This window comes from Stomoxys calcitrans, chromosome 1 (assembly GCF_963082655.1).
Source record: "Stomoxys calcitrans chromosome 1, idStoCalc2.1, whole genome shotgun sequence".
In the NCBI taxonomy this organism is placed as follows: Eukaryota; Metazoa; Arthropoda; class Insecta; order Diptera; family Muscidae; genus Stomoxys; species Stomoxys calcitrans.
The window spans coordinates 174,210,831-174,223,653 of NC_081552.1; the positions used below are offsets into that span (position 1 = coordinate 174,210,831).

The 12,823-nt window shown below is 39.6% G+C and overlaps 1 protein-coding gene across 3 annotated transcripts in view; it reads left to right on the plus strand.

Annotated features, from left to right (window-relative positions):
- Positions 1–7,146: 7,146 nt before the first annotated feature.
- Positions 7,147–12,823, plus strand: part of LOC106094639 (purine nucleoside phosphorylase) — a 52,218-nt gene continuing 46,541 nt past the window's right edge. The window contains exon 1 of one of the 3 annotated variants that reach the window (XM_059369805.1): positions 7,147–7,792. In XM_059369805.1, coding sequence (XP_059225788.1) covers positions 7,671–7,792 — 122 coding nt within the window. In that variant the 5' untranslated portion in view covers positions 7,147–7,670. The remainder of the gene's footprint in view (positions 7,793–12,823) is intronic. The other 2 variants (XM_059369801.1, XM_059369809.1) reach the window with 2 other exon arrangements.

A 12,823-nucleotide genomic window follows, 5' to 3' on the forward strand; every position in this document is an offset into this window, starting at 1 on the left:
TCTGGCACTGCACGGAAGCTAGACATTGAAAAATTGCAAACACAACAGAGGGCAATGGCATACTCCACCCGACAGACCCAACTGCTTGATGAAAGCACTCCTTGTTCCGATGATATAATGGCGCAGTGGCAAACTATTGCCCACTCCATGGAAAATGCCGCGAAATCTGTACTTGGGTACCGTAAGCCTCCTCCAAAAAACCCATGGTACGACCAAGATTGTCGAGATGCTACTGAAGCCAAGAATGTGGCATATAAAGCAACCCTGCAATCAGTACCAACGCGCCAGATGAAGGAGAGGTATGGCGAGAAAAGGAGAGAGGAGAAACGTCTATTCCGCAGAAAGGAAAAGGAAATGGAGAGATGTGAGTGCGAGCGAATTGAGATGTACAGGAGTCAGAATGAAGTCCGGAAATTCTACCAAAGAATTTAACACCAAACCGATGGCTTTGGTGCAGGCACATCCTCCTGCAGAGACAAAGAAGGAAATCTGGTAACTGACACAGACAACATGCTGAGGATATGGAAAGAATATTTTACCCAACTGCAAGTGTCCGACGTTGACGTCGAAGAGGATACCGCAGAACCAAGCTCTGATGATTGTATAGCATGTTTACCTCCTAGTCAGAATGAGGTCCAAGTAGCAGTGACCCGACTAAAGAACAATAAGGCAGCAGGAGCTGACGGGTTACCCGCTGAGCTGCTTAAGACCGGAGGCGACACGCTGATAAGGCGTATGCATCAACTCTGCGCAATTTGGCTAGAAGAACGCATACCCGATGATTGGAACCTCAGCATACTATGTCCCGTACACAAGAAAGGAGACAAGACGGAATGTGCCAACTACAGAGGAATAAGTCTCCTCCCCATCGCATACAAGATACTCTCGAGCGTACTGTGTGAAAGATTAAAACCTAAAGTTAATGAGATAATTGGGCCCTATCAATGCGGCTTTAGATAAGGTAAATCCACCCTAGGACAGATATTCTCACTGCGCCGAATCCTGGAACTACAAAGCCGCCTTTGATACTCCTTTGCGTTCAAAGGTATTTCAAGCCATGTCTGAGTTTGGTATCCCTGCAAAATTAATAAGACTCTGCAGGATGACACTTGCTGATACGCGTTCCTCAGTAAGAATAGGAAAGAATCTCTCCGAACCATTTAATACCAAACGAAGTTTCAGACAAGGAGACAGTCTATAGTGTGATCTCTTTAATATTCTGCTGGAGAAGATTATACGAGATGCAGAAGTGAATAGATATGGCACACTAATCACAAGAGAGCACATGCTACTCGCCTATGCCGACGATATCGATATCATAGGTCGGTCACCGGAATGAGTAACTGCAGCCTTTGAAAGAATCGAAAGAGAGTCAGTGAAAATGGGTCTGGCAGTAAATGGAGATAAGACGAAATGGATGGTTTCCCTCCCAAAAAGCCTTGTACAACCGAGTAGATAAAGAACATGGAGAAAGTTGGGAACCACAACTTTGATGTAGTCAGTAACTTTATCTACCTCGGCACCGCCGTTACCGAAACGAATGACACCAGTTTTGAGATAAGGCGAAGAATTATACTGGCAAACTAAGTAAGCAGTTTAAAAACAAGGCCACCTCTCGACAGACGAAGACTACACTTTACAAGACACTGATACTACCCGTGCTGTTATATGGTTCTGAACCATGGGTACTTGTGAAAGCAGATGAGGCAGTGCTTGGAGTATTTGAGAGAAAGATTCTTCGTAAAATATATGGACCAGTTTGCGTTAACGGAGAATATAGGCGACGCATGAACCACGAGCTGTATGACGACGATAGCATAGTTACACGCATCAAAATACAACGGCTGCGTTGGCTAGGTCATGTTATCAGAATGGATGAAGAAGCTCCAGCAAAGAAGTCTTTTGAAGGCAAACACGGTGATGCACGCAAACCGGGAAGACCAAAAGCCCGATGGAAAAATCAAGTTGTGGGAGACACCTCGAAACTTGGTGTCAGAGATTTTAGAATGAGCGCAGAAGACCGAGGCGCTTGGAACGCTATTCTACATTCGGCTAGTGGAAGAAATATTCTGTCATAGCCAATTAAAGTAAAGTAAGTAAATCCGTGCAAGACAGAAGTAGTTCTTTTAAGCAGGAGATACGAGTTACCTACAGTGGCACCTGTCTCCTAGGGAGAAGGAAATGTTCCATTTACTGAAAGCACAACATATTCAACCGAATTGAAAGGATGGCTTGTTTTGTGCATCACAGCCGCACTAAGGACGACCCCACCTGATGCACTGAATTTAATGCTACATCTTATGCCTCTGGCAAGACAAATTGCTACGACCACTGCCGTGAGGTTAAGGGAGCTTTCTCTTTGGTCATGTGGCGGCTACGGACACTGTGTTTCACTGGGATGTTTCATGCAGTGTGGATTACACCCTAAAGCGCTTTTTGATAAAAAGCGCTACCGATTGGAACTTCGATATCCCTGGCAATATAAGTTATATAGACTTATATACGAATGGTTTCAAACTAGACAAGCAGGTGGGCTTTAGGGCGTACTCTAGAATTGGTAAAATCGAGGAGGTTACCGACCACTACATCGTGTATCAAGCAGAGATCCTTGCAATTAAGGAATTGGAGGAATGGAATATAATGTCATAACAATGATTGGCATAAACATCTTCTCAGACAACCAGGCAGCCATTTAATCCTTGGAGAATGTATTTCTGAACACAAAAAACGCCATCGACTGTCGGAGATCTCTCAACGAGATGGCTGAACAGTTCTAAATTCAACTGCTCTGGATGCGGGGCCACAGATATATCATAGGGAATTGCAAAGTGGACGAGCTTGCAAGAGTAGGAACTACCTAACACATTCCAGCGAAACTGAAATCTGTGGGTATGCCTCTAGCGACATGTAAGCTAAGTTTTAAGTATCAGGCCCGAAGGGCAAGGAATGATAGATGGTCATAAAGAGGGGGCTGTGAGCATTCGAACACTTCGTGGGATTATCTAGACTTGAAGATGTCTACCGCTTTGCTGTCACTGACAAGATGGCTCAGTTATTGTGTCCGTCATGACAGGTCACTATTTAATCGAAAAACATGCTGTGTGCGTCCCGCACTGGCACTCAGAAAGAGTTCCACTTTAGGTTCTCATTTCTTTGAGAACCTGTCTGATTAAGCGAATGTGAACAACCACAAGTTGTTGGGTATTTTAGAGCGATCTGGATGGTTCAACGGTTGGAACTAGAAGGCATCTTCATTCTTCTGTCCCTGTGGGGTCACAATGGACGAAAACGTCTAAGTGAGTGTGATGGCAATTGCGACTTTAACCTAACCCAACCTTATTTCGGGCTATGGCACGTCGATTGGAGTATCGCTGTACGAAGTTTCGGTTTCCGCATTAGAAAAAAAATTAATCGAGCATTTTGAGAGCTCTTGAGTTTTCCAATACTAAACTTGTGGGCTTTCGAAAATCTAAGTTCATTTCCCCGAACAATTCTTAATCTCAGCTCCACCATAACGATATGGTGATCTTATGAGATATCGGCATTTCGTTTGTTTCTGAAATCCGTTACACTTCGTCGCCAGATACGATAGATGCGGAAATGACCGACTTGGTTTTTATACCAACCACCATAGGATGGGGGTATACTAATCTAGTCTTTCCGTTTTTAACACCTCGAAATATTCGTCTAAGACCCCATAAATTATATATATTCTTGATCGCTTCGACGTTCTGAGTCGATCTGGCCGTCCGTCCGTCTGTCTGTCGAAATCACTATTGCGGTCGAACGTGTAATGCAAGCTGGTTGAATTTTTTCACACGTACTTCTTATTGATGAAGGTCGTTGCAATCTTATTGATTGCAAGTGGACCATATCGATTCTGATTTAGATATAGCACACATATAAAACGATCTCCCGATTTGACGTCTTGAGCCCTTGAAATGTGTCAGGTACGGTTCAAATCGGTCTATAACCTGATATAGCTCCAATATAAACCGATCTCCCGATTTGATTTCTTGAGCCCTTACAAGCCACAGTTTTTGTCCGATTTGGTACTTGGCACTTCCAACAATTGTGCCAATTACGGTCCAAGTCAGTCTATAATCTCATGTAGGCAGATTATAGCAGTCCTAAACGCTTTCAAATGACATAAAAATAAGAATTTTCAATTCCAATATTAAGTCCATACTTTTATAGGGAAGCGAAACTTGGCTCGTTTCAGTCACAAAAACAAAGATGGATTTCTAACTCCAAATTGTATAGAAGGTACAATCAAATTTCAATTGAGAAAGAATTGGCTTGCAAAAAATGGAGATAAGTAGGACACACGCTACGAAAATACCCAGATAATATAGCTAGACAAGCCTTAGATTGAAGCCCACAAAGTGCCCGATGTAGAGGACTGCCCAGAGGCTCATGGCGAAGAAGTTGAACTGATGAAATTAAGTCTACCAACGAGAACCTTAGCTGGTCTCAAATCAAAGCAATAGCAAAAGTATCATGTATGTTGAAGGTTTTAAGAGAAGTTGTGTGCAAAGTTTCAGCCAAATTGGCCAATCGGAAAGTTGCGCCCTCTAGAGGCCCAAGAAGTTAAGATCCGAGATCGCCTTACATGAGTCCTATATTAGGTTAAGAACCGCTTAAGACCATACCTGACACAATTATGCAAGTCATAACAAAACATCTTATACAAAATTTCAGTCAAATCGGATGAGAATTGTGCCCTCTAGAGGCTCAAGAAGTCATGGTCCGGGATCGGTTTATATTGCAGCTATAATAGGTTAAACACCGATTTGAATTACACTTGGCGCAGTTGTTGGAAGTTATAACAAAACACCTCTTACAAAATTTAAGCCAATTCGGAGTGAAATTGCGCCCTCTAGAGGATCAAGAACTAAAGATCAGAGATCGGTTTATACGGCAGCTATACCAAAACATGGACCGATTTAGCCAATTTACAATCCAATCCCAACACGAGGGGGCGTTTAATGATGTGCAGACCGACACAATGATCCAATCCTTAGACCATTACCGGGTGGACCGGGTCCTTAGAGAATGGATAAGGAACAGGTGTATTAATTGTGGGTCCCATGACACAAATATAAGAGAGAATGTGGCACAGGGCACGCCAAAGAATAGATTTTTATCCCCACTACTTTGGATTACCACCATAAATAACCTATTACGGATACTGAGTGAGGAGGACGATGTTTTAATACTTCTAAAAGGTAAGAATCCGAACCAGCTATGCAGAAGGGCCGAAAGGGTCTTGCATATGGCATATGACTGGGCTAGACCCAGAGGTCTCAATATTAACCCAGAGAAGACAGAAATATGCCTGCTCACGAGGAAGACGAACATGGGTTAATTTGACGCACCACTTTTCCTTAATAAAACGATACAAAACTGGACCGGCTGTCAAGACGAAAGAACCTTACTCAACGCTGAAAGAAAACGAGAACTCTGGAGACCATAGTTTCGATTAACTTAAGCAACCATGTTTTTTTGTAAGAAAATATTATTGGAGGCCATGATAGCATAGAGGTTAGCATGTCCGTCTATGACGCCGAACGCCTGCGTTCGAATCCTGGCGAGAACATCAGAATTCGAACAGCACTCCGTTCGGACTTGGCTATAAAAAGGAGGTCCCTTGTCATTGAGCTTAAAATGGAATCGGTCAGTACTCATTGATAGGTGTGAAGTTTGCCCCTGTTCCTTAATGGCATGTTCATGGGGGCAAATTTTCATTTGCAATGTACTAAAGGGTGATTTTTTAAGAGCTATAGGAAAGTTTTTCAAAAACAAAACACATAAAATTCAGAAGAATGCATGAAATATTTATTTGAATCGATAGTACGGTCTATGTAATTTAATGTTTGAAGATAATTTCATGCAAATGTTGACCGTGACTGCTCCTCAAATGGTCCATCCGCTTAGTCCAATTTTGGCATACTCTTTCCAATATTTCGGCCGGTATCACACGAATAAATGCTTCAATGTTGTCTTTCAATGCGTCAATTGAAGCGGGCTTGTCTGTATAGACATGAACTTTAACATAGCCCCACAAAAAATAGTCTAAAGGCGATAAATCGCACGTTCTAGGTGACCAATTGGCCGGTTCCGAACGTGAAATAAAATGTTCATCGAACTCGCCTCCCATTAAGTCGATTGTTACGCGTGCTGTGGCGTGTGGTACCGTCTTGTTGAAACCACATATCATGCAAGTCAAGCTCTGGTATTTTGGGCAAAAAACAGTTAGATATCATCTCACGGTAACGCTCACCATTCACAGTTACGTTACGATTCGCAACATCTTTGAAGAAGAACGGTCCAATGATGCCACCAGCCCGTAAACCGCACTAAACTGTGACTTTTTCTAGATGCATTGGTAGCTCTTGCAATGCGTCTGGTTGATCCTTACACCAAAATCGACACTTTTGCTTATTAATGTGCCCATTGAGGCACAAATTAGCTTCGTCGCTCAATGGAAGAAGCTCGCGTTGAACATTCTTAACGGAGCACGCATTTTGCTAATAAAATACAATAATTTGCAAGCGTTGTTCGTATGTAAGACGATTTATGGTTAAACTGTATACCAAACTGAAGATGTTTTTCAGGAAACGTGCGGGAGCTGTTTAAACCAGTATTGCTGATCGCTTGTATCCGAACAACGGATGGGCAAATAAATGAAGAAGGAACAAAACTAGTTACTCTTTAGGTTATTAAAGCATATAAAATCCCTTATTCAATGTAACTACCATTAGCGTTGGCAACACTTGCGCCGGTTTTATAACAGAAAACAACAACACTCCTTATCAGTTAAACACATTAAATAGTTTTTCATGCATTGGTTTAAATTCCGTTTTTTTATTTTACGCTAATTTCAATCAAAACAAAATTGATTCTTATTTACCAAAGAACAAATGATTTCGCACTCTTAGAGAAGGCGCGAGAGAGTGAGAGCGAGTGAAGACGCCTCAAAGATGTTTTCAAAACAATCAACGAAGCTAAAACCGAAGAGTAAACACACTTTTCTTGCACGATATTCTTGCTGGTATTTGTAGGGAGGTGGTTGGTGGCCGTTGGCCGTAGTTAATGTTGACGGTTAATGACGACCATGATGATGGTGGGATCGGACATTAGTACTCAACAAAAAAATATAAAAATGAGAAAATAAGAAAACAATAACAAAATAGACAAGCGGAACTCTGGGTTTTCTAATAAATAGAGCCCACCACACAGGCAAATAGATCAGTTGACAAACACGCTCACACAAGGCATAACGTTCGTTACGTGCGCCCACTTTTTTGTTCGCTGAAAATTTCGTGATTTAGTTGCGTTCGCTTAGCTTCTTACTCGTTAAAACCTTTGCGGTTTAAGGTGAAATCACAACAAAAACACAAAATTTACTTAATTAAAAGATAAAAAAAAACAAAGTGCGTCTGCCAAGTAACATTTAAGTCGTTCACATTAACATAACGAACTGGTCGTCGACGGCGGTGTGTCTTATTTAATTGTTGTTTGAAATACCGCAAGCTACAACGGCAGCGAAACCAGGCGACATTCGGTTGTGCAAAATAAGCCAAATCATTTATTCACTGTGATCTTTAGACACAATTGTTTGTGGAAGAAAAGTTAAATATATAAAAACAAAAACAACAGATAGCACCATGACTGGATCCACCAAAAACGGCAATACCTGTCTCATGAACAAGAGCAAGTCCACAGCCAATGGCGGAGATGGCAATGTCAACACGGCCCGCAACACTTATACCGCCACAGAAAGTGCCTCGTAAGTACCTGCCTGTTCTTAGCAATAGTCATGTAGTGTTAGCATGAACGGATATCCCGTTCTGCCATGCAACCAAATCCTTATACGTTTATGTGTGACAGTGGAATTTTTTTGAGGCTCTTTTAATTCGTCGCAGGTATAAACAGTCGTTTTTAGTACTTTTCCATTCCCGTTAGAGGATTAAGGTCGCTTGATGGATTACCGATGCCATAGGTTGAAAATGACTATGAATTGTCTTTGGCGACAGAAAAGTGTTTTTTTTTTTACAAACTTACCTGATGTCTTTATAAATTCAACACAGGAATTTTCCATGAGTTTGACCCGTCACAGATTCCGTTCAGGTTCATTGTACATTTTTTCATCGTAATTGTCCGAAATTTACCAGCTGTTGACTGGGATATTCGTATTGCTGGGTGCTGTATTTAAATCGTTCTAAATGCGCGTAATTTTGGTGTATTTTTCAACAACAATCTACTTGGAAATATCACATTTTTTCGACCATTAGTGAGACCTACTCCTTGCTGCGTGGCCTAAACGTAAACCAGAAATATACTACAGTACACATCAGACTATCACTTGTAAAAAATCATCTGGTACCTAGGCTCGCATGCATATTGCGAATTTTTTTCAAGCTGCAGGGGGAGATACTAAGGAAAATCAATGCAAGCTACAATAATATTAAAAGGTCGGTTTTGTCAAACCTGGTTTGAGTTGTTGATAGTGGTGTGTTCGAGGTATTTATCTCTCTTGTTTTTTAGATGATTTATTTCATTGAAAATTTGTCTTTTTATACCCAGCACCGAAGGATGGAGGTATATTCATTTTGTCATTCCGTTTGCAACACATCGAAATATCAATTTCCGACCCTATAAAGTATATGTATTCTTGATCGTAAAAATCTAAGACGATCTAGCCATGTCCGCCCGTCTTTCCGTCTGTCTGTTGAAATCACGCTACAGTCTTTAAAAATAAAGATATTGAGCAGAAACTTTGCACAGCCAATTTAGGCTCATAAAAGCCACATTTATTATCCGATTTTGCTGAAATTTGAGAAAGTGAGTTTGTGTTAGGCCCTTCGACGTCTTCAAATATATTGTAAGGTTAGAGTGTTTTTGAAATATTGACTTTAAAAATGAAAAAATGTTTGTCTCTCATAAAGTAGTGATTTTCTAATCAAAAGAATATCGCACTGTATCTCATTAAAGAAGTGGTTTTCTAGCTCAAAGAATATCGCAAAGCCTTAATCAATTTGTCCAAATTAATGTTTAGTGATTTTGTGATTTTTTTTTGTTTTCAGGAAAATGTTCACAATTTTTTCTCAGTTTACAAATTTTCACGTAAATGACATGGCAGCACTGGTTATACCCTCTAATTATAAACTTTTATACTCTGCCATAAAAACATCTTGCAAAGATCTTGACTAATGCTTACCATAATGGCGAAAGAAATATAGGTTCACCCGAAAATATGAAGAACAAGTAAAAGCGTGCTTAGTTCGGCCGGGCCGAATCTTACATACCCTCCACCATGGATCGCATTTGCCGAGTTCTTCTCCCGGCATCTCTTCTTAGCAAAAAAGGATATAATTATTATATTATTACATGTTGTAGACCTGTGTAAAGTGTCAGCCAAGAAGTAAAATAGAGAGATCGATTTATATGGGAGCTGTATCGGGCTATAGACCGATTCAGATCATAATAAACACGTATGTTGATGGTCATGAGAGGATCCGTAGTACATAATTTCAGGCAAATCGGATAATAATTGCGACCTCTAGAGGCTCAAGAAGTCAAGGAACCAGATCGGTTTATATGGCAGCTATATCAGGTTATGGACCGATTTGAACCATACTTGGCACAGCTGTTGGATATTATAACAAAACACGTTGTGCAAAATTTCATTCCAATCGGATAAGAATTGCGCACTCTAGAGGCTCAAGATGTCAAGACCCAAGATCGGTTAATATGGCAGCTATATCAGGTTATGGACCGATTTGAACTATACTTGGCACAGTTGTTGGATATCATAACAAAACACATCGTGCAAAATTTCATTCTAATCGGATAAGAATTGCGCACTTTAGAGGCTCAAGAAGTCAAGACCCAAGATCGGTTTATATGGCAGCAATATCAAAACATGGACCGATATGGCCCATTTAGAATACCAACCGACCTACACTAATAAGAAGTATATGTGCAAAATTCCAAGTACTTATTCCTTCGGAAGTTAGCGTGCTTTCGACAGACAGACGGACGGACGGACAGACGGACGGACATGCCTAGATCGACATAAAATGTCGCGACGATCAAGAATATATATACTTATGGGGTCTCAGACGAATATTTCAAGTAGTTACAAACAGAATGACGAAATTAGTATACCCCCCATCTTATGGTGGAGGGTATAAAAATAGATGTTATTAAGAAACACATTGTTTTTTATTTCCTGACGATCAATAGATGTTATAATTAGTAAATTGTGGATTTGCACCTAATTTTTTCCTAGAAACTCTCGAATATGGCTTGTGGAAAACTTTTATTAACGGAAGATAAACATTTTTGCCAATTTTGTAAAATTGGGTTTAGATTATGGTGAAAGGAGGAGTCTTGGGTGAACCTTGAAACTTTCACATCGTCAAAAATCGCTAGTTATACTAATCGCTAGTTATACTACTTGACGGGAAAATGTGTTTGCATCACAAATGAGGAACACGTGTGCTCTCCCAGATGCATTCTAAAAATTTTAAAATCTTTCGATCATCTTTTTATACCCATCACCGAAGGATGGGGTTGTGACAAAATGAATTGTCATTCCTTTTGCAACACATTGAAATATTCATTTCCGACCCTGTAAAGTATATTCTTGGCCTACGTAGAAATATAAGACCATCAACCTATCTCCGGCCATTCGTCTGTCTTTTGAAAATACGCAACAGTCTTTAAACATGATGATATTGAGCTGAAAATTTTGCACAGTTTTTTTTTTGTCCATAGACAGGTTAAGTTCGAAGATGGGCTATATCGGAATAAATTTTCATATAGCCACCATATAAACCGGTCACCCGATTTAGGGACTAAGGCTCATAAAAGCTGTATTTATTACCCGATTTGGCTGAAATTACAATATAGTTTAAATCATAGCCCCCATGTACACTCAGAGAAATTTGTTAGTATATACATCAAAAATATGTGCTGAAACAGCAAAAAGTCTGCTAAAAATGGGCAGCATTAATTTGTTGCTTAAACAGCAAAGATTTTCCGCTGTTTTCAAATGGTAAAGAGTTAAAGAAAAGCTCAAAAATTTCATAAATATTTAAAAATATTTTATATTTAATCTTAACTTTAAATTTTGCAGGCATATAACAAATTTAAATAACAGCAGATAAAATATTATATTTATGCATATAGTCAGTGATTTGTTTTAGGCCCTTCGATATTCTCCTTGAATTTGGCTTAGATCGGTCCAGATTTGGATATAGCTGCCGTATAGACCGATCTCTTTATTTAAGGACATGGGCCCATAAAAGGCACATTTATTGTTCGAATTCGCCGAAATTTGACACATTGAGTTGTGTTAGGCCCTTCGACATCCCTCTTCAATTTGGCTCAGATCGGTCCAGATTTTGATATAGCTGCCATATAAACCAATCTCTCGATTTTAGGTCATGGGCCCATAAAAGGCACATTTATTGTCCGATCTTGCCGAAATTTGGGACAGTGAGTTGTGTTAAGCCCTTCGACATTCTTCTTCAATTTGGCTCAGATCGATCCAGATTTGGATATAGTTGCGATATATGCGGATCTGCCGTTTTCAGGTCTTGGGCCCATAAAGTATAGATTTGATGTCCACTTTCATTGAAATTCGGGACAGTGAGTTGTGTTAAGCTCTTCGATTTCTTTTTTTAATTTGGCCTAGTTCGTTTCAGATTTGGATATAGCTACCAGATAGGCCGATCTCTCGATGTAAAGTCTTGGCCCCATTAAACGCGCATTAATAATCCGATTTAGCTGAAATTTGATACAGTGCCTTATGTTAGGCTTTTCGACATTCGTGTCCTATATGGTTCAGACCGGTCTATATATGAATATAGCTAACAGATAGACCAATATTTTGTTCTACAGAATTGAACACTGACATGTACTTATTAGACCTCTCAATGTCCGTGCCGGACCATATTTCGGTAAAGCTGCTATGGGTGCATAAATTATGCATTTTTCACCGGTTTATGACGAAAGGTGTTTTACATATATACACGAGGTGAGGTGGTGGGCACCAAAGTTCGGCCTGACAAAACTTAATGCCTTTTTACTTGTTTATTTTAAAATGTATTTAGAACGCACAAGGTGTATATCCAAAGTGGCGTGGGGCGGATAAAAATTCACACTCCAACATCCTTATATTTATGAATTTATCTTAAAAATACTTTTGCCGTAATTAAAAAAATTACAAAAAACTTTCATTTATATATTTATGAAAATTCCAAAACTCGAGATTATATGAACAATTAACTCATTGTCTTCCATGCGTAATATGAATTTAGTTAATTCATATTTCTTCGATTTCAACCCAATTATAATTCATTAAAAGTTGATTGGCATTTCTTATTTCAAGTACACGATTATAATCAGATAACATATGTACTTCCCTCGAAAATCGCTGTTGCAAAACCAAGAACACTTCAAACAACTCTCAACTCATATCTCATGGTCGTAAATAATCCTGGTACAGCACATACACTTTTGACACTGACAGTTTCACTTTGATGCATGATAATGTAGCCAAACATAATTTAACTTACGGGTAAGAATAGAATATTGAGAACGCGTACCAAATTTTTAACATTCAGTTCAACAGTTAACTTAAGACAGTGGTGTGCAAAATGAAAATTTTTGTTATTTTCATTACGCTAGAGTTAATGCTCAATTCTCACTTACGCTTATATCACTGTTCGTTTAAAAACAAGAGGGAAGTTATTTTTAAAAAGCATTTTCACAAATTTCATAGCGAAATTGGTTTTTTTTAGTGCAGTTT